Below are 23,084 nucleotides of genomic sequence, written 5' to 3'. Positions count from 1 at the left end.
AAAGGGCGTGGCCCCAGGAGAGGGGAAAAGGGGAAACTTGATACGAATGTTCTACACAAGGTCCTGGCAAGTGTTTTAACTTTTTGGGGCGATTCAAAATCCAAGATGGCCACCTTGGCCTCTGTTTGACTAAGACATTATGGACTTCCTCTCAAGAACCATTGGGTGGGTCATGTTCAAACTTGATACAGATGTTTTACACATGGTCCTGCACAAGTGTTGTTACATTTTTGCAACATTTTAAAATTCCCAGACATATATTCCTCAGGTGACCGTTAAGGCCCCTTAGGCCTTTTGTCTGACTATGTTTCCATGATAACAGAAAATAATATAAAAAGTGAAATGCCGATAATAGCAAAAGGCACAACTAGGGCAATGACTTAATATATACAGGAAGTTTTGTGAAGTTGAATTGAACGGTTTCGAAGTTACAGCCAGGAAAAGCCCTCTTTTGGTGTTTTCTGACTTATGTTTCCATGGTAACAGAAAAAATATGAAAAGTGAAATGTCGCCATTAGCAAAAGGCACAACTAGGGCACCAACTCAATATATATAGGAAGTTCTGTGAAGTTAAGTTGAACGGTTTCGAAGTTATAGCTCGGAAAACCACTTGGACCCACGGACGGACGGAGCCCAATTTAATATCCCCCGCAAATGCGTTTCGCGGGGGATAATAAATGGAGTATAAACTAGTGAAGGCAACACGACAGGCAACAACAGATTGAACATGACATCAAACAAGGGTATATTATATTTTGTTAAAAATTATGATGACAACCATACAACTTTCTGCTTTTGTCAGATTTAGTTATTTGTTCCTCGGCAGTTGACACCTATCACATGAATCGTGATATTGAACAGCACCTTGAACAATAAACCAAGTTCATCATTTAAACACCATAGGCTGACTAAACTGGAATGTTAGTGCCAAAAAATATGAAATTCACAATGGAGAATTTGAAATCCTTGATCCTTGAAAATCTGATTATCATATGACTCTATAATAAGCTGTCATATTTGATCTCGAGAAGTCTTTAAAATGCCTTGAATCAATGCTAGTAAGGGGATCATCAGAATGCATAAAGAAAAGTGAGGATGTGAAAATAATTTCATTACCTTGACCTACTTTCAAGGTCACATGGGTCTAATTTATCTACATTCAAGCAAACTCTGAAAGGTTAGACCTATGATGTTAAATTTATGGGTTCCTGGAATAAAGCCTGACAAAAAATATCCTGAAAATACTATAAAGGAATCTTGAATTGTCTAGGAAAAGAAATACATAAAATGGTTATTTAAGACCATTACAGAATATACCTCTGCCTTGTAATAGCCATGGAACCACACAAAATGATCTAAGAATAGAACACAAACTGAGCATTCCGGAAAGCATTGGATGCAAGAACTGTGATGTATCCTACATTGCTGAAACTAGGATATTCAGGGTCTGACTAAGTGAACACGATAGACAAAAATCCATGAGGGCCGGGAATTTGCCAGATCTGAACTTTTCAAATCCAAGTCACAGATCAATAAGTCGCCTTTTCAGATCATGCATCAACAAATTATTGACAGAGAAGCTCCTAAAGAAGCTGATGATGTGAAAAAAACATTTACAAGCGGCAGATGAAGGTAGCCTGTTAACTCTATAATGAACCTGTTCTAATTGGGAACGAGGGGCCCATAGACTCGCATATATATGATTAGGTTTGAAACAATGAATCGCTTGATCAACTTTAGCATGTTTTCACTATAGTGTTGTCAATTCATTATATCTCGTACACTGTTTACCTCACTACTAATAGATTCATATTTATTCATTTGATTAAAGTGACGATGTAGTCATCGAGCTGCTGTCTGTAGCTGTTTTGATGCCTTTCTTCAAATCGATATCAACACCAGGTAACACCATTGAACTCCTGTTCATATTTACGACTTGTATCAAAAGTTGAAAAGTTATTTTTAAAGATAAACTGAAAGCATGTAGCCCGAAATTTGACAGAGATTGCCTTCATACCATCAGAGTAAAATCAATCAGTAATACAGTAGATGTTTCCCAATCCAATATCTTTTAAAGCGAGGACACTATTACTGATTAATTGCCCTTAGTATAATTATACAGATTATATTCCTTAATATTGCAAAACGTATCATTTGTATTATAACATTGTAAACGTCCCCCATTTCCTTAGTGGTTGCCAGTCACTGGTGTTGGGGATCCCGCTCTCTGTCTCCTGTTCCCCAGGTAATTCAGCGCCTTAATGCTGTTACTGTCCTCGGGAACAGATCATGCGGGAGGCAGCTGAAGGCTTTGGATTTTGACAAGTCCATTAAAATCGACCAAACAGCATTGCGGCCATCATACCACGTTGCCAACCAAACAACATCCTCATGATGGTTTTACAGTCATTCCCGGACCTATAAAGACTAGAAATGGATTTTAGATATATTGATATTGCCGATTAAGTAGCAGTATTTCAAACACTGTAGAAAAACTTGGCAGTATGATTACATCCCGATATTGTTACTCTTGTCCACTGGCTTCGATTTTCATCGAATCCATCCGAGCATCTGGAAAAGTGCATTTTTGTATGGGGAAATGCCAGATCTAGAGGTGATGCAGGGTTTTAAAATTCTGAAAGAGATTCTGTGCCTTCTATTTCATCGACGACATGGGAAAAGACTTGCCGTCGGTGCGTGTTAGGAAAGTCAACCGGCTGTGCTCCTCTTGTAAACATTAACTCGTTTCAACCCCTTGAACATGTCTGCATGTTTCTTCGTCCACTCTTGGTTACCCAAGATGATCCACTCCGACAGAGGCCCCAACTTTGAGGGCAAGCTAATAATTGATCATAAGACCACAGGGTTCGCGAAGTTTCACACCACTCCGTACCATTCAAGGGGAAACGGACTTTGTGAACGCTTTAGTCATACTTTTAGCACACTCCGGACGACAGAAGGATTGGAAGGCTCATAATATATATCGTCGCTTGTCCATGCATACAATTGCACCAGGCAAGAGTCTACTGGACAGTCTCCTTACGACTTGATATTGGACAGGAATCCGTGGTTATTCGTATATCTGGCTGTCGATTTGGATTTAGGACATAATGAGACATCCTTCCGACATCAATTGAAGAAAACCTGTGAACTGGCGTCTGCAAGAGCATCCAAAGCAGAGAAAACACAAAACAAATTATGACACCAGTTTCCGAGGAGCTAACATTGCTATTGTTGATAGAGTGTTGTCGACTTCGATGGTAGGCATGATAATTCAGTTGGCGAACGAGAGGAAGACGAGCGCTGCGTCTTAACAGGTCAACCCAACGTCGAGATACCAACCAGCATTCACGACCGAGAAGGACACTGGTGAAGGCAAAGCCAGGACGCCAGGACAATGCAACAAACAGCAGAAGTTCCGATTACTTTCATCAGCAAAATGGCGGCCATTATGAAGCTATGGTTGCCGATATGTTTTTTCCAGAGTCTATGTCTTTAATAGCTCATCATCTGTGAATTCAAAGTCATTTCTAGATCTGAAGTGTTCGCGAAATCGAAGAGATAATCTTGATGGCTGCTGATCATCCCACAGATATCACAGCCGGCGCCAGCTCAAGAGATACCTCAGGGGGATTTGCGTATATCACAAGAACAAGAAGGGTCTTAGCCAGTGTTAGTAGGAGATAGAGACAAATGAAGACACCCAAAGTAGAGCTTTCACTGTGGATAAGGATACAGCGTCTGATTAAAAGACACCGGGGAATTAAGTCCACCTCCACAACCACCAGTGGCGCCCCGAAAATCGCATAGGGAGAAGACTAAGTCGAAGTGTAAGAAACGTAAGTCAAACTGAATTATACTGGGAAGGAAGAGCACAATTCTTAGGATAACTAGCTGCAAGTGGCAGGTTTGAAGGACAGCGTGAAAACGACACTTTTGCATATAGTCAATGGGGCTTCAAAATGAGTTTTTATTGTTTTGTTTTCAAAGTTCATTTCTTCATGTTTGAATGTTATTACATGTAAATATCGAGGACAATATTCTTTATTCGGAGGAGGATATGGAGATGAGTTTTATCACATTCAACCATTTTGTTCGTTTTTGTATATAAGTAAGTAATATCATGGGTAAACGAGTGCTATGATTGTTTATCCGGGTTTGGCCCGTTAGGTCTTTGTTCGGACACCAGATTTTGACAGTTTGTTCTTTCTGCCCATTCTTTTGCCTATTTGTTCTCAAGTTTTTCCCTCTTGTATTTGAATGTTGTCGAATCGCAGGTATTTTTACAAGCAATGTATTTGTCATTTGTACGGATTTAAATATCTTAAACTGGGTGGTTGGCTGACTGGATGTCCGTCTGTGTGATACCTCCCGTGTCCGAGTATCGTCTCGCCTACAAACGGCAGTGTTATATTTCAAATAAAGAAAACATGTATATTTGCCTATGTGTGCGTACGCGGGTTACCTGAACGGTTGCCATAACACTGACCAATCTTATTTTTAGCATTGCGTTATCATTACTATGTAAATGTTATCAATATCATAAATATGACGATATTTATGAATTTATAAATGTACATAATATACCTACCATTTGTCTGAACGTTATCAATGTATTATGTGAACAGTTTTATGTAGATAAATTCATTCGGACATATGAGCTAGACATATCATTTACTATCATTATGCTTCCGCTACACAGAGCTAATTGTGATTTTATAACCATTTATATTATGGTAATTGTTAAATGTAATAAGTACATCTTTCTGTCGGTTTCGGCAGATAACATAACTAAATTAACACACAACGTTTAGTTTATTTTCAATGTGATTATTTTCAGTACATTAGTCCCTGTTAAATACGTACTTTAGAATTTTAATTGTCAGTTTACAACAGTGCCTGTCCTATTTGTATTGGTAACGATTTATGTGACTGGCAAGCTTTCTTTGTTTAATTGCATGGTATAAATTCTAATATATTACTACTAGTCCGGAACTCGCAGTGCTTGGTCGTGTTTTCGTCAACTACCCATATACCCCTTAGTTTTAAGTTTGAATAGGTGATATCATGATGGTGATGTCACTAGAACGATTTAGGTGATATCACTGTGATGGACAGACGATATTGATTTATTAACTGATGTTATCACCTAATCGTTTTAGTAACATCGCCTCAGTGGATTGAGTAAAACGACACTACATGTACATAGATGCAGGTCTACATGGACTTATGATAAACACAGACTAATCAATAACAGATTACTGTCGTGCGTCATCATCGTATCACTTTCTAGTGCCTTTAACAAGCGCATCATCATTAACATAGATCTTTGTAATTACCGCTGTAATTGCATGTAGCTTTGTTTCAAATTAATTAGTTCTCTTCAATGTTTTGATAGCTATCTTACCTAATGTCCTACTCTAACACAAGACATCTATAAATACATTTTAAGCGTAGGTATTTTTTCTGATAGTATTATCTGCAAGATGTTCTTCTTGTAGATTGTCATATTTGTCCCAAATAATTCCCCTCCAGTACTAAACAACGTTGTTTCGATACCGGGGATTGGGCACGAATTCCCGACCCACGGCCCATATATTTGTAGCATGGTGACTATAATACCATTTTACACAAATATGGACCATGGTGGGTCGGGAATTCGTGGCGAATTCCTGTGGTTTCGATGACATGTGATGGTTTGCACAATACACGTTTTAATTTTCGTTTTGGCATTCCGCAGTACCAGAGCACTGACATAGTTTTATGGAGTTTATACACTGTTTTAATGTTATCTCAACATCTAGTGTCTGCATCTGTTTGCATAAGTCGATGTTGATGGACTAGAAAAAAATAATCACGAAATATTATTCTTGGTGACAAAGCATGCTATATATAATTCATGCTATATATTCATCAGGATGCTTGATATCATTAATGTTACTGGAATGTTCACGGAGAATATACAGGGTTTTTTTTAAATCCTTTTTAACTTGTCATATTTAGGAGAGGGAGAGGGAGAGATATTTTGAGAGAAGAAAAAAAAACAGTTTCGTGTCAAGAACTTATGTGAACGTGCGGCTATGATAATGAGCACAGACAACATCCGAAAGGCATGCTCTAAAATATTGCACCACATTAGGAACGAAACGCAAGTACAAACTGAAGATAAGGCTGAAAATAATAATAAAAAATAAATCCTCATCTTAAGATATATTTACGAAGGAACAGAAGTGACACGAAAAATATTATTTTCTTATGTAGGACGAAGAATATGTTTCATTATATACTGGGAAAAAAACAAAACATTTTTTGCTTTACGTGTTCATTTAAAAATTCAACGAGCGCACGAGAGACGATGCCAAAATTGAATATCGCATTCACTTGGTGTGAGATAGAGTGATTTCAATCTAAGGGTTAAGATGTTTAAGTTGGCAAACACGTGGCATGCCTGAATTCCAGCTCCATAATCAAACTTTTGTCTGTGGTTGAGATCGCCAAGTCTCGCCACCTTATTAATTTCTGTACATTTAAAAATGTTGTTATCCCAATGCCAGCGAACCTGTTTAGCAGAAGACATAAAATTGTTCACTCATGAAAAATCTTACGTTTCCAATATTGTACTGTATTGTATATCAGGGACGTATATCTCGAACTAATTGGTTGAATTGTTTTCCGATTTCATACGAGCCTGCATTCCTCGAAGAGCTTGTCAAAACAGGTCACAAAGACCTTGCAAAGTCCTTCAGTTTCATTTTCATTGATGACATCATTTTTTAAGAACAAAAAAATACTTGACCATGCTCATCGTATGTGCTAACCAGAATTGAGAATCAAGGACACAACATATTCTTCTACATCTCGATCTTTTCCTACAATAAAACCAGCATGGACAGCTTTCCATCAAGCTGTATGATAAAAGTGATGATTTCAATTTTCCTTATGTGAGTCTCCATTTCTGGATAGCAGCACTCTTAAACCCCCAGCCTATGGCACTGTTCATAAATCACACTTGATTCAATATCCAAGGGCCAGTTCCGAATACCATGAGTTTTCGTGCAAGAAGTCGTCTACTGACTGACAAACTCGTAACGGGGATCTTTTTCGGTCGTCAGATTGATATCATTGAGAAAAATTCCAGCTAGATCTTTGTGCGATACGAAGCTGTGCATTTTTATGCTCGTTAATTTTCCTTATGGTTAAGTTGTTGGATACCTTGTTCTTATTTGAGAACGAGACATGTTAGCGTGTCTTCAATGATGCAGCTTACTCTTCCAGAACATCTGGTCTCTTTGTACTTTCCAGGAGTCTCCGTGTAAATATTTCGTTTGTTGATAACTATATTTGAGTTTGGATTATAATTCTGTTCACATGTTGGTTTTTGTTGTTGCTGTCATTGTTGTTTCTATAACGAGTGGTTTTGATAGCGAAGTTCACGTTTTCTTATATGCCACTATGAACAACTCGTTGGCTAATATCAAAGCCTACTTGTGGTTAACTTCCAAGGTGTTCCGAAAGTATCGCAATGTCAATGTCAAGTTCAGTGGAACTCAACGTGACTGTCGACCAATCAGAATGAACGAAAAGACCTCGTAAGCGTAAATATATACTCATTAGCATATCGTCACGTTTTCTAAAGCATGGTTTGGAGTTTTGTAGTCAACAAACGTAGTAGAACCTGCATATTTATCTTAAGGAAATGTTAAAACCTCGTGGATAAAATTTACTTTGGTTCATCTTGTTGGAATGTCTAGAAGTCAGAGAAAACAGATATTGCATTGGTTTCGTAAAGGTTTACGATTACACGACAACCCAGCTCTGAGGGATGCGTTGAAAGGAAGCTCGACCTACCGGTGTGTCTACATCTTGGATCCCTGGTTTGCTGGCTCTTCACAAGTTGGCATCAACAAATGGAGGTAAAATATTCGAACATGTAGTGTTTTGCAGTGTTGGATACATTTAAATTTAATAGTGACACTAGCCATAATGGTTGCGTTTGAAATTACGAAACTGGGTCGATAGCCACCAGCCCACAGGTACTGGACTGACCTCGTTATTAATGCAAACCATATACTGTATATAAATAATATTTATATAGCGATATATTTAACATATCATATGATTGCCTTGTAGTTCAGTGAAGCCATGTGAGATTTTGACCAATATTCCATTCTAAGCAATCTCACCTGAGAGAGTGAAACAAAGGGAAGTAACTCGGTAAAACAGAATCCGTGTTATACTTGTACAAGTAACGTGACCTGATGCTGACGTAAAACTGGTAGTCCTTACATAACACCATGACTGTTATAAGGACGTATGGCGACAATAATCGAAACAAACTAAATTGCAGATGATGCAGTATATATGATAGATAGAACCGTGATGATGTGAGCAATTATTTCATATGTGATATGTTTTGTGAAATTGTGAACTTACTTATCAAAGCGTAAAAGTCTACCAACCCTAGGTCTAGTAATTTTCAATATTCAGTAAAACTTACCAAAAAATAATCCCTGTGTTGATTTTGCTCATGCTTTGCTCTGTGATTCCCAGAAGTCCTAGAACACTATGGCAAATTCATTGGTTTTTAACAAATATTGGGTAGGTGTAGTTTGAGGGGTCCAGCCCTGTTAAGTAGAAGTTAAAATTCTTGATATTTTATTTTTGGTTTATTGCTTTATGTTTGACAGGAAATGCCAAAACTTTGCATTGTAAGTTAACATATATAAGTTCCAATATTTGGTCCATATGCATTTATTTATTGTTGAATAATTCTGGGTTGCCTGAACAGGTTTAACTAGGATATGCAAAACCGGCCCTAACCTTGTACTTTTCCGAGGCATTGCCTGACTGATGCTTGACATCATTTATAATAAAAACCAGTGTTAAACATTCTCTTGAAACCTTTTTGAGAAGATGGTTGTCGGCAGACAGTTGAAGTAATTGGGATATTAATTCAGTTTTGTATTATGGTTGGTATGAATATTTATATATATTTATTTGTGATGTTGTTAACTCACTTATAATGCATATCTTGATTCTGATTCTACTACTCCTTCAGTACAAGAAAGACTGCCATTTACAACTTTTAAATACTTTGATTAATAAAGGTAGAATTCAATCAAAACATACCCAAGCGTCACCAATTAGTGGGTAATTTATTATGGGCGACCAGTTGGTGACATTTGGGTATGTTGTGATTGAATTCTACCTTTATTAATCTTGATATTTTACTTCATCGCCCTGTATACCTCTTGGTATCCATACCCAACGCGCAGCACCCCACTGATCAACCCTCACACCTGGAACTGACGTTGGCTCTATTTTTAGTTTTTAAATACTTTGACACATATGCAAAGTAGCAGCAAAATATTTGATCTTTCTATCACTCTATCACTTATTAATATATCTCTGTTGTAAACTATAGAAAGCATTGTCTGAATGATGATCTGATGAAGAGACCTTATTATATTAGATCCTCTACTAAAATCCAATCTTCTTTCATAATTTTTTTTTTGTGACTGAGACAGATTGTGAACTTACTTATCAAAGCAAAATAAGGCAAAAAAAAAAAAAAAATTGTACATATATAATTTTCAGACTGATCGGAAAAATTTTAAAATGACAACAGGCAGCATTCATTGATTTTGACAGTAATAATAAAGTTCTGGAGAAATTCCCTTTAGCTCCATGTTGAGCTCTTTCGATTTTGGGACCAAATAAAATGGCTTACAGCAGCCATCTTTGATTATGACGTGGAAAGATTGTTATTACTATTTTTAGGGTCAGATGACCTATTTCTAATGTGCATCATGCACTGTCGTGCAATGTGTGCTGTTTGTCATTCATAAACTTTTCCTTTAAAACACTTTTGCTTATCGTCTGGGCTGATTTCAACCGAATTTGGTCTGAAACATCAGTGTGGGGAATCATTTCTTAAATCAGAAAGCTGATTTGACCACTAGACGACCTAGGAGCAGGGGCCCAAAACAAGGAAGTAAGTCAATATTTTGCTTAAAAATGCTACTCTTCCATAATGCTTGAATGGATTTCATTTAGATTTTGTCTTAAATATCACGAGAGGTGGGCATTTTATTCTGTAATTCCTAAAGATGATCTGCACGCCAAGGGAGTTAGGGGCTGGGCTTTAAAACGCTATTCCTCCTTAATTCCTTCGATTTCACTCTGGTCTTGGGTTCAGTGTCGTAGTGACAATGATATCAAATGAGCAGGAAGTGATTCTGATATTGTCATGACCACTAAGTCATCTTGAAAAATAAGTCTGAACTACTTCTCAACTTTCGTTTGATTTGCACTGTTGAGAAAAATATATTTGCGTTGTTCGATGTATAGAGGAGAAGAAGCAAAATATGTTGTTATTTTTTAGCTGGGTAAAACACTTTGACATGGTGGCCACAGTAGTCATTTTGTAACATGGTTGTGCAATTGTTTTTCATGAACAAAACCTACTATTTATGAGTTTCTAGGAATGTGTAAAATTTGAATTCATCATATTTGTTAGATCATCATCAGCAAATTATGTGATCTGTCCACCCATACGTCAATTGTCACATGACTTAGGGCCATGGCCCTCTTGTATTTGCAGTTAGTACATCAAGTGATAATTACATAAAAGCTAATTGGATATTTAAGACAAGGTACCTTTGGTTTACTGTGAATCAGTATAGATCACCTGGGCTAGATGGTTTCACTGTTGCATTTATAAATTTTCTTCCCATGATATACATACACCTTTTATAAGTTCTCTTATTAAATCTTAAGAAGTGTGACAATTTTCTGTTTCTCAGAGACGAGGCATAGTTAATGTAACTGTATCCCAATGGAAGGAAAGTTAAAATTTGATTTAAAAAATTAGAGACCAGCATTGCTATTATATATAGATAATAACATTGCAGTAACAAGTATTGCAAATAGAATGAAACCAGTGTTACAAGATTTAATCAGTGATACACAGAAAGGTTTATTTGATAAGGTAGTATAAGATTGAAAGAAATGTAATAGAAAGGAGATCTCAGACTCATTTATGTGAAATCATACTGTCAGGTGCTAAAACTAACAAGAACAAAGAAAATACCAGACCCCAACAATAATTCCTCTTAGAAAAAATTTAATTTGTGATAATTTTAAAAAGTTTAGTGGGGGAGGCAATTTGGTACGTGAATAGCAAGGGCCTAAGCGACATAGCAGATCACTGCAGTCTTTTCTGGTGTAATGTGATTCAGATATATGGGCTTCTATATATAGAGTTTGCTCCACCCAAAACCCTGTCAAAATATGAATAAACAGTTTGTATTATATCAAAAAGATAAAAATGTGTTCTTCATTAAAGACTTTAATGGGTGAATTTATGGATGTAAATCCATATAAGCATCAACATGATATCCAGTTGAACTTTGTGGAATATTATGGCAGACTATCCGCTATCCAAAAGTCATGACAAAATGTAATTTAAACACACAAGAAATATATTAATGTACAAATATACAAATATCAAAAGGGAAGGAAAAAATAACCAGAGATTTTATTATAATATCAGTTAATAGATATAAAAAAATGCCTCACTACATCAATGCAAAAATGGCAAAAAAATTAGAAGTAAACTTTTCAAATTACAATATTTTGTAAGATGTACCATACTACCCTTTAATATAATGGATGACACAACAGGCTTTTCAATTTGAAATGCTACACAGAATATGCCTAACAAATTTTAGACTAATGAAATTGACCTTTACAGAAACAGAAATTTGTAAACAGCAAACAGAGAAATGCTAACTCGTTTCATTTATTTTTAGGATTGTCCAAATACACATAATAATATATATAAATATTGGCGAAGATCAAACTTTTTAAGGATTTTGGCCACAGTTTGCTTAATGCCATATTTCAGTCTAAACTGATGCAATGATGTATATATTCAGTGGTATTCTGTCTTTCTCAGCACATAGATCACCACTAAACCTGGTCCTGTCCTCTTTAGCTTAGTCTGGTAAATATGCATAATTTGAAAGTGAAATGAAGTCTGGTGAGGTACGACAGCAAATCATTATTTCGGCGATAGCAATATTCTGTTCTGAAAAGACTCTACGGTGTGTTGAAGTCCATGATACATCACACCTAACAGTATATTCATTTATATATGTTAACAATCATTCTATAGTGAAACCTACTTTTTGTGTACATTATAGTTAACATAATGATGAATGAATGACTATATGCAGTAATGTAAACGACCTTGTCGAGATGATTCATTTTTCAATTTCAGTGTATTTCAATACATGTCTTAAATAATGATAAGTTATAGTCAAGGGCAAATCAAACTGAAATTTTATCATATGGCCAGGTAATTAAAGCCATAGAATTAGAGCCCTGGGTGGTTTTATGAAAGGGGTTTCTCTATTTAAACCCAATCAGACAGACAACAGTGAAACTAAATATTATGACTCGCAGTAAGCCTAGTGTTTAGTCTTCATGTTTGTAATTAACTAAAGGCGTTAAAAGATGTTTGTATCTTTTATGAACCTATAGAGTCACAAAATAAACAAAACAGAACATGTTTGGGATCAACTTTTTTGACATGTTCAACGTTAACACAGCGCGCCCCACTTGCGCGCATGCCATGCATTAACCACAAATATTGAGTGAAAAATTTCAATCATTCTTTAGATTTATTACTTACCGTCAAATGGTTTTGCCCTTTCCGTGATTCATCAGTTGACGGTTAGTAATAAATCTAAAGAACCTACCCTGATGCTGTTGTGGTTGATACTCTTCACTTGATTTTCCCTACTGCTCAGTCTCCCTGCAAATACTCTCGGGTATCCAGCTGAAAAGTGATGGAGCCCAGGGCTCAACCAACCAGCACGAACGGCGTGGACTCTATTAGAAAACCCTACCACAAATATTGTTATGAATTTATATACATATATATCATAACTATTTATTATCTATCAACAATTCTCTCTTGTTCTCTGAAAAATCTTTGTGCACATAAATATAAAAATCCAGACTTTTGTATGCTATCATTTTTGTAGTGTCAGTCAAAACATGTAATAAACATTCGTAATAGAGAAAATTTAGCTCTTCAAATCATTCAAGTCATTTGCTTTATATGCTTTTACTGCTAAATTATCACTGGAATTAATATTTTGTATCAGTTAGTCATGGATATCAGCATAATTCTCTTGTGTACTCCACAATGGCTGACACACGTACACATTGTGTGTAAATACCTCTGATACAATCTAATGTATGTTATCTATACCTCCAAAACTGATGACATAATAAAGTAATACCTGCAGTGCACAATCACATTTTGTGTCATATCAAAAAGTTATTTGATAGATATAATCACCGACTATGAAGTCTTTGCAGTAACAGCATGATGTTCTAACCACAAACACATTCGCCACCTCATGATCCTTTCAATGCAGATTTTCCATTAATTTTGTTTTTATTCCAGCAGTTATTTGCTCATGAGATTTGTATAGAATGATATAAAGTGTTACTGGTAAAAAGAATACTTTACTGTTTATCAAGGATGTTCTGCAAAAATAGGATCATAAGAGAGATGTCTGCCTTTTATACTACTGTTTACATATTTGATATGGCAAGTGAAAGTAATGCTTTTGATGTCACATGTACCATGTGACCAGTCACCTCATAAAATTTCACATTCATGGGTAACAAGTACTTTCGACTGCACGTCTAAAAATAGGTATTGGGGCATATTTTAGAGGTGCCATAATGGCACAAAAACCAAAATTGTGGCCAGAGCCCTTTAAAGACTAAATAAAGATCAAACAATGGTTGCCAAGATCACGACGCCCAATCAAAATCAATACAATCAAATTACAGCTTTTGCTGAACAAGGTAGCTCTAAATTAGATCATACTGTCAGTTGCAGTGACATCCCTGGCCTGCAAACAGGCAGAGGAGAAAAAATCCTTAATATTCCTACAATGCAGAGTAGTAATAAGCATTTAAAAAGGCATCAACCTACATTTACACTAATTTGATCTGAAGAATCAATTCTAAATTCAATTAAATTTTCTAGGATTAAGTGGTAGGCAGGACTCAAAAGGGGGAAGCTTAGATTCAAAAGTGGTATGTAGGTAGGGGTCAAATGGGGGAATTGTTGAAAAGCTGAGGAACAAAGTGGTAGGTAGGACTCAAGTGGGTGATTTGTGAAAAAGCTTAGGATCAAGGTGGTAGTTAGGACTCAAAATGGGGGATTAAAAAAAAGGATCAAGGTGGTAGGTAGGACTCAGAAGGGGGATTTGTTGAAGAAGCTTCACCATTCTAGGCCTTATGCAGTGTAACATTAAAATGATTTTATTAAATCTTTGTGATGTAACATTATACAGGTACAGTTAGAGTTACTTCCCTTGAAAAATAAAAAAAAAGGCATGTTCAAGTGAGAGCATGCCTATGTCATTCTTCAGTTGTAAGTGAATTTCCCATCCGAGAAGACTATATAGGGGAGGTGGACATAATGCTATACATAACAGATCTGATCAATCATTAAAGATGTTTATTTTTGGTTCCAGATTCCTGTTACAATGTTTAGAAGACTTGGATTGTTCTCTAAGAAAACTAAATTCTAGATTGTTTGTTGTACGCGGTCAGCCAACAAATGTTTTTCCACGCCTATTCAAGGTATGTTATTTATTTAAAATACTGTCTTCAAACACTGCTGCTAGATATCTAAATTTCTTTAAAAATCACTTTTTAAACCAATATTGTTTCAGTTGAATTGATAAGATATCAGCAAAAGGTTGTTAATTTGTTTGCCTGCAGGAGTGGAACATTACAACATTATCATTTGAGGAGGACCCTGAACCATTTGGAAAGGAGAGGGATGCTGCTATCAAGGCATTGGCACTGGAAGCAGGTGTTGAAACAATTGTCCGTACCTCACACACATTGTATGACCTACAAAAGTGAGTTATTTGTCACAGAAAACATTTGTTCTTGTTTGTTGACCCTAATTTATATAACGCAAGAGAGGAATAATATTATACATGTAATAGTCTGATTACCCTACCTCATTGTCTCTATACGATGAATGTCAGGGAGGGGTATAGGGATGTTCCTTTACTGCCTTATTGGAGATACCAAATGATGAGAGTGACTTTTAAGGGTTGCAAGTGGAACAACAGAAGAATGGCATGCTTACAGCTGGACCTGATTTAACCAAGTTCACAGTTTTTTCATTAATATAACATGATTTCAATGGCAATAAAATGACCCATACTCAAGTGCACAAGACCAGTAGTCATGCAGTTGTGATGTTATAACATTATCATTTCTAAGCAATCTCACTAAATTAGCAACCTGGCCATTATCTCTCACGTGCCTCTTCTTATTGTTTGTAATGTGAACCCAGAACTGTTTGTTGAATTGCTCCAACCTCTGGGTTTCTGTAAGAAATTCCCCTGTGCATCTTCTGAACATATATGTGAAGGGGCTGTGATTGCTTAGTTAACAGTGTTGGGCTTCATGGTAACCATGGATGAAGATCTTTGGTGTGTGGTTTGACACTCACTACCTTTTTCAGGAAACTAAGAAATGGACTGGTCTGTGTTGTCACAGTTGTGTCCTTGGGCAAGACACCCTAACTGCTTTGGATGGCATGTAACAGGGCTGTAGTTCACTGAGGCAGCGTCAAGCTTCTACAAGAAGCTCCTGACACAAAATGACCCTCGCTGTTCAAGGGGCAATAAACTTATAACAACCAAACAAACAACCTTGTATGCAATAAAAATATTAGATTTTGTCAGAATCATTATGGATAACTTTATCTTCCCCAGAATTATCAACCAAAACAATGGTATATCACCATTGACATACAAGCGGTTCCAGATGATCTTGTCCAAGATGGATCCTCCAAAACAGCCTGTGGATGCCATCAATGCTTCTTATCTGGGCAAGTGTAGGACACCACTAAACGACGATCATGATGAACACTATGGAGTTCCCACCCTTGAAGAACTTGGATTTGACACAGAAGGTCTAAAACCAGCTGAATTTCGAGGAGGAGAGATGGAGGCCCTGTCTCGTCTTGAAAGACACTTAGAAAGAAAGGTACTACCGTAATGTACTTTCCACTTTTTTAAATTTAAAAAAAAATTTTTTACTGATGTTTCTTGTTCTCTGACATTGGTATTGTGTTTGTAGTCATAATCACTATATGAACGTAAGAAACCTTATCATTTGGCACGAAAGACTAAAATATATAATTAGAGTTTTATACATATATCTGATTAATTAAGCTGTTTAATCAATAAAGATCTGTAAAAATGGGGGAAAGCTACTGGTATCAAACTTCAGGGAATTTGTGTTAATGATAGTTTAGTTGTTAAGTGAGTAAAAGACAAGGTAAATGTATTTAATATCTTATATATATGCATGACGGTTCCTTTATATTTGGACGGATACAAGTATCCAGTATGGCACATGTGGCATGTATTAAAACATTCTTGAACTTCATGGTTGCCATGGAACCATGAAAATAAATAAAATATGTTTAACATAAAACTTTTTTGATGCAAAATAAGTGTAGATTTTTATACTTAACTTATTGAGTTACATGGATGTTATTATGCTGAGTTGTGTCATCATTTTGTTTTTACCATCAGACAAATGAAGACATTGTCATTGTGATATCATTATGTGTCAAAATCTACACTTATTATGTCAGTGGATTTAATTTAGTACTGTATTATAAGAATGTTTGTAATAATATGAAATTCCTTAATAACTTCAAACCATTGAAGAAAGAACCCATGGATGATTCATATCATTAAGTAGGTGAACATTTGCTGATAACAGTGAGGATGACCAGGCTTATACACAGACAGCCAGTCATGTGTTGAAATAAAAACAGTAACAGTATTACCTATACAGTAAGGAGTGCATTAACTGACAACAGAAGTAGACTAAACACCAGCAATGTTAAAACAATTTCAATAAAGCGACACCTGAAGACTGACTTATATAATCACAGGAATGGATCTCCAGGCAACAACTGTGATCAGTATTGCCCAAAGCATATGCTGACTTACATTTGTGCATTAATCTGCTACTAAATGTACGTTGAATATGAAGACTTCAGTTACAATTTCAACTTGATGATAATGTCATTCATTGACAAACAGCATATACTGTATGTGAACTTGTAAAAAGTACTTGTGATGGGTTACCCAGAAATGAGGAAGAGGTGTATATATTACAAGTTTACACCCTCTTTAGACACCAAAGAATTAGAAGAAACTTGGATATAGATGTTGATATATTGTCTATTTGTTGTTTGTAGTATCTATAACCTAATTATGAAGTTACCCTTTGCATCAGTGTCAGTGTTCTCCCTCATATCCTTGTAAGTTTTTTTAACTGCTTCTGATATTCATTCTACATGCTTCCTGTTTGATTTCACATACACATATTCCAATCACTGCCTTTTGAGTAAGCGATCTCCAAGTCAGATTGATGATATATTTTAACTAACAGATTCTCTTTTACTTGACAGTTTGACTAATTTCAAAATTTCTGTGACCCTACTTAAGGAGAGTTTGACTAACTCAAAAAGTTTTCTTATCCTACTTAAGAACAGATTGACATCTTTCAAAATTTTTGTTACTGGACTTACTGACAATTTCCAGTGAATGCATTGCACAGTATTCATATTATCTCATTGCTTTTGTAGAATTACATCTTACAAAGATTAACAGGTTATTGAATTTCAGTAAAATCAACTTGCCAGCTTGAAGACATTTTCATATATAGTTACGGTTGACATAGTGACTGTGTGAGAATGAGTAAAAAAAGATCTTTCACTTTTATGGCAACAAATATCTTCAGGTTGGTAAGTACATATATGTGACTGGTTTTCTTGTAATGTTTAAGTGACTACACTTTTAAGATAAGTAGACAGTATTTAACCCATTTCACACTTTCTGTAGCCATGAATTATTTGCTTGAATGATACTAGTTTATTGTCAGCATGACAGCAATATCTGGACTTACATACTTTTTCACCAAAAACATGAATGCTGACATTAGCCAAGGTTAGTGGGACTCCAGCATTGACTCCGCCATTGACCAACTCTTAAGGCAGATAATGCTGTTCTTGGAATATGGTATTAAGAGGTAAATGTCCATTGAAGGCTGTGGAGAAATTATTAGGGAATTAGTTTAAAGCAATAATAGTGTTTTTAATTGTAAAGAATTTTTATTTTATTTTTTTTAACGAAAAACTCATTTTATAGTGATTTGTTTTTATATTTGAGTGGATAAATTTTCAGGTCCTTTGGACCTTTCTATAATGTCTTTCTATCATTAATGGCTCCAGTTAACATTTATGACAGTGACCGAGAAACTGGATGGGATGCAGTTTTGTCATATGTTTGCTTCCAAGCATGTACTGATAGACAGCTGGGTACACTGGAGCTACGTGGGTAACATGTATTTATCAAAGAAGCACTGGTGTTTCCATGGACATTAGATTTTAAGGAAAAAGATCTAGATCTTTTGTTTTGTTGTAAATGTTTGTGCAATTTCTCTTGTTTTGTAAAATCATTTGATATATTCCTTGTAATATTTGATGACCTTGCATGAAGTTAATTTATATAAATGATTGTTCATTGAATGTAACATTATCGCTCCTAACTCAATTTGGTATAAAGCATTACAAATGAGAGAATGAAGTATGTTCATGTATGCCATGTGTGGAGATTGGCCTCCTAGGGCGAGGAGGCAAAAGGGGAGGACCAATATTTAAACAGAAAAAAAAAACCTAATCTTTATGAATGGGAAACATCTCAAGGGTAACCAGTATACTAGTATTTGTGTATGTATAAAACTTGGAGGGTGTCCTATGCTAGGAACATGGGTTAAAGACTAAATGTGTTTTCACATATTTAATCTTAAATCAACGGATTAAGAAATTGGACCAATTGGTGTCAACCCTGTAGAAGAAGAATGGTTTTTGTTTGTTGGGGTTTATTTTTACCTCGTTCCATATTGTGAGTAAGATTAGATTCTTAGTTCTTTAACAGATATAAATTATTGGGTTTTTTGAGATTCCAGGGTGACTATTTCATCAACCCAGTGTAAACAGATATAAGTGATTGGTTTTTTGAGATTCCAGGGTGACTATTTCATCAACCCAGTGTAAACAGATATAAATGATTGGGTTTTTTGAGATTCCAGGGTGACTATTTCATCAACCCAGTGTAAACAGATATAAATGATTGGGTTTTTTGAGATTCCAGGGTGACTATTTCATCAACCCAGTGTAAACAGATATAAATGATTGGGTTTTTTGAGATTCCAGGGTGACTATTTCATCAACCCAGTGTAAACAGATATAAATGATTGGGTTTTTTGAGATTCCAGGGTGACTATTTCATCAACCCAGTGTAAACAGATATAAATTATTGGGCTGTTTGAGACTCCAGGGTGACCATTTCATTGAACATATAAAATAATTGGGTTGGTTGAGACTCCAGGGTGACCATTTCATTGACCATATAAAATAATTGGGTTGGTTGAGACTCCAGGGTGACCATTTTGTCAACCCATTAAAAACAGATATAAATAATTGGGTTGGTTGAGACTCCAGGGTGACCATTTCGTTAGCCCAGTAAAAACAGATATAAATTGTTGTGTTTTTTTGGGACTTTAGGATGACTATTCCATTGATTCAGTATAAAACCTACATTTATTCAAAAAAATTATGTCATAGCCCTGATTTAAGATTGCTTTTGTAATAATGTTTTTTGAAGTCTCAAGTTTTTAATATTTTCAACTTCTTGTGTAGATCTGAAAATGAATAGAAAGAGGTGAGTGATATATCTACAGAACTTTCAATCATTTCTCATTTAATGTCCAAAATATTTTTATGTATTTGCAATGTTTTGTGAATTGTTAATTGTTGTAATTAATTAATTAATTTAATGTTAAGATTGTTAATTTAATTAATGATATGTAAATAGAGTACATTTACAGTAACATGGCCGAGAATCATTTTATATTTATATATACTGAAATGTTATGTACAAGGTATATACATATATAATGTGATGACTGTACAAGTAAATTGCATTCATTCTCTAACATTTCAGGTGTGGGATAAAAATTCTATGGTCATGGAGTTGATGTATAATACTGTATATATTTTGATTGTAGGCATGGGTAGCAAGCTTTGAGAAACCAAAGATGACAGCTCAGTCCTTATTCCCAAGTCAAACAGCGCTTAGTCCATACCTACGGTTCGGTTGTTTGGCGCCACGACTATTTTACTGGAAACTGGCAGAGCTGTTCAGAAAGGTAAAATTATTGCTTTAAAGGTTTAATTAAGGAAGCTGTAGACAGGGCAATATAAGGTTAGACTAAATGTTCTCCCACATGTGTGGGATACTGCTTAAACATGGCTGAAAGATTGGAGAATTTAAGTTGATGACTTTTGTGCTCAGGAAAAGTGAAACTCTGTCACACATCTAGATATCGAAGGAATTGCTGAGTACAGGTTATTTTAGAGACTTAGAAAACACTCCTCCAAAAGATATTGATAATTACTTCATTGAATGAACTTGAAATTATTATGGAGATAATGGCAGTTCTTGCCAACTTACCTGCCGACAACAGGTTCACAAGTACTGGTTTAAGAAACAAGATTGTACAGATGATTTCTGATAACAACATTCCTGACATTCTCCTAGTGTATGTAATGGGCAATAAAAATGCTCAGATTTTTCATAATTACAGAACTCACAGTAATGTTCATAAACAGACTATATCACATTTCCTTAGAGATTACACTGCCTCAAGATCCAAACAATCTTGATCCATTCCTGCAACTATAACAAGACCTCTGCTTTCCCCTTGTTTACAACTGTCAACCTTGGATACACGAAATGCATTAACAATTTCAAACTAATGATGTATAACAATGTCCTTCCAAACTCACAGGATATAGTATGGAGGTTGCAACTCGTGCTTCTGCTGATACTTCACCCAAGGGTGTTGAATATGGCCATCCCTCATTCTTACATATGATTGACTCCATAAAATCTGTCATTTCAAGGAACAAAATCAGAAATGGAAAAGTCAGATACTTTAAAACCATATGTTTTCATGAGGGTTTTGCTTTTGTTGATATCGAGAGGACAATTTATTCACAAATTCATATGCCCGTTAAATGATAAACAAAAACAGATTTAGAATAGTGGAATTTGTGAGCACTCTTTATCCAGGAAATCAGGTGTCAGTGGAAATGTAGTTTTCAGAAAACTGTGAACTTTGAACCCCACTAAAACATGTGATTATACAGAAGTATTGTTTGCTTGTAACATTTTAAAGTCTTATTGATTGATATTTATGAAATCTTTGTATTAATACTGAATCTAATATATATATATATATATGTATTCTTTATGTATACTTAAATAAAATGTTTTTATTTCATAGGTGAAAAAACAATCGGATCCACCATTGTCCCTGCATGGTCAGCTATTATGGCGTGAATTTTTTTACACAGCTGCCACCAATAATCCAAATTTTGATCAAATGAAGGACAATCCCATCTGTGTTAAGGTTCCGTGGGATCACAACCCTGAGGCTCTGGCAAAGTGGGCAGAGGTGAGACAAATACTGCAAGAAATTTGAATAATCTGTAATAATGATATATAATCAACATTTGAACTTTTATGTTCTTGGTTTGAACCTCAGTTTGCTTGTACATGCTCTTCTTTCCCCAAGTATTGTTAACATCTGATAAAATATGGAGGTACCTTTTCTGCAGGGTATGACGGGTTATCCATGGATTGACGCAATAATGCGGCAGTTGAAGCAGACCGGCTGGATTCATCACTTAGCCAGACATTCTGTAGCGTGTTTCCTCACGCGGGGCGACTTGTGGATATCTTGGGAGGAGGGCATGAAGGTAAACAACATAACCGACAGTATTAGTGTACAAGTCTGTGTGAAGAAAAGCCATGTTAGTTCTGCCTACCTAGCTTCAGTTTGTATATAGATATTTCCATCAGGCATCTCTTGACCACCTTCATGAATTAATACGGAACCCTATGATTTTAAGTTGTTTTGTAGAAATGGTATCTATTTTTAGCTGTAGTTGCAAAGATTATGAAAATAAATAAAAAAAGTATTTATTATTGACTGAAATATTGTCAAATGCAAGCCAATGATAACGGTACATGACTGTTACCTTGTTTAGCACTAAAATAACCTTCTTATCTGGGATTCATAAGTATATGTGTGTGTGCTTATCTTTCTCTGGGATATTTACCTATGTCAAATGATTTATAAGTATATGCACTTCTTCAAGCTAGATATTTACCTGTGTCTAACGAGCTCAGATTTATAAGTATATGCACTTCTTCAAGCTAGATATTTACCTGTGTCTAATGAGCTCAGATTTATAAGTATATGCACTTCTTCATGCTAGATATTTACCTGTGTCTAACGAGCTCAGATAAGTACATGCACTTCTTCGTGCTAGATATTTACCTGTATCTAACAAGCTCAGATTTATAAGTATATGTGCACACCTTTATCTGCAATATTTATTTGCATCTAACAATATCATACTTATAAGAAATTGTGCACTCGTTTATCTGCGATATTAACTTGGCTAATGATCCCAGATATATAAGCACATGTGAATTCCTTTAGGATTGTCTGAATCATAGGGTCAGACTGACCTCCATTGTGTTTTATCCATTATTGGGCACCATGGCAGCTATTTGGTAACAACATTGTGTGATCATGGTTTCATTGAACAATACCTATTTTAAACTTCTCTGATTCTTCCATTGACATTGAGCTGAAACATGCCTGAAATGATCCTGACCAAGTCTTTCATTTTTCAGGTGGTTTGTAAATCCAATAGGGTGACCATCTTGAAAAACATCTTAAAATTTTTCTCAAGGTCCACTGATGCCAGTGGGCAAAAATTTGGTGGGAATATTAAGGAAAGGAAGCCAAAAAAGTGTTGTTATTTTTCAGCATTTTCAAATGTTCAATATGGCTGCCATGGTGACCAT

At 35.6% G+C, this 23,084-nt stretch overlaps 1 protein-coding gene across 1 annotated transcript in view; it reads left to right on the top strand.

Moving 5' to 3' along the window:
- LOC132548502 (cleavage stimulation factor subunit 3-like) overlaps positions 1-23,084 on the top strand; it is a 62,073-nt gene that overhangs the window by 31,926 nt on the left and 7,063 nt on the right. Inside the window, exons 22-29 of the mRNA XM_060212367.1 lie at positions 6,431-6,439; positions 7,768-7,913; positions 14,568-14,676; positions 14,818-14,960; positions 15,831-16,104; positions 20,209-20,349; positions 21,490-21,660; positions 21,824-21,964. Coding sequence (XP_060068350.1) covers positions 6,431-6,439; positions 7,768-7,913; positions 14,568-14,676; positions 14,818-14,960; positions 15,831-16,104; positions 20,209-20,349; positions 21,490-21,660; positions 21,824-21,964 — 1,134 coding nt within the window. The remainder of the gene's footprint in view (positions 1-6,430; positions 6,440-7,767; positions 7,914-14,567; positions 14,677-14,817; positions 14,961-15,830; positions 16,105-20,208; positions 20,350-21,489; positions 21,661-21,823; positions 21,965-23,084) is intronic.

The sequence above is a fragment of the Ylistrum balloti genome, unplaced genomic scaffold (assembly GCF_031769215.1).
Source record: "Ylistrum balloti isolate Yb309-2 unplaced genomic scaffold, AGI_CSIRO_Ybal_v1 Utg370016, whole genome shotgun sequence".
Lineage (NCBI taxonomy): Eukaryota > Metazoa > Mollusca > Bivalvia > Pectinida > Pectinidae > Ylistrum > Ylistrum balloti.
Note: the sequence above shows the minus strand (reverse complement) of the source record. Positions and strands in the feature narration are given on the sequence as shown.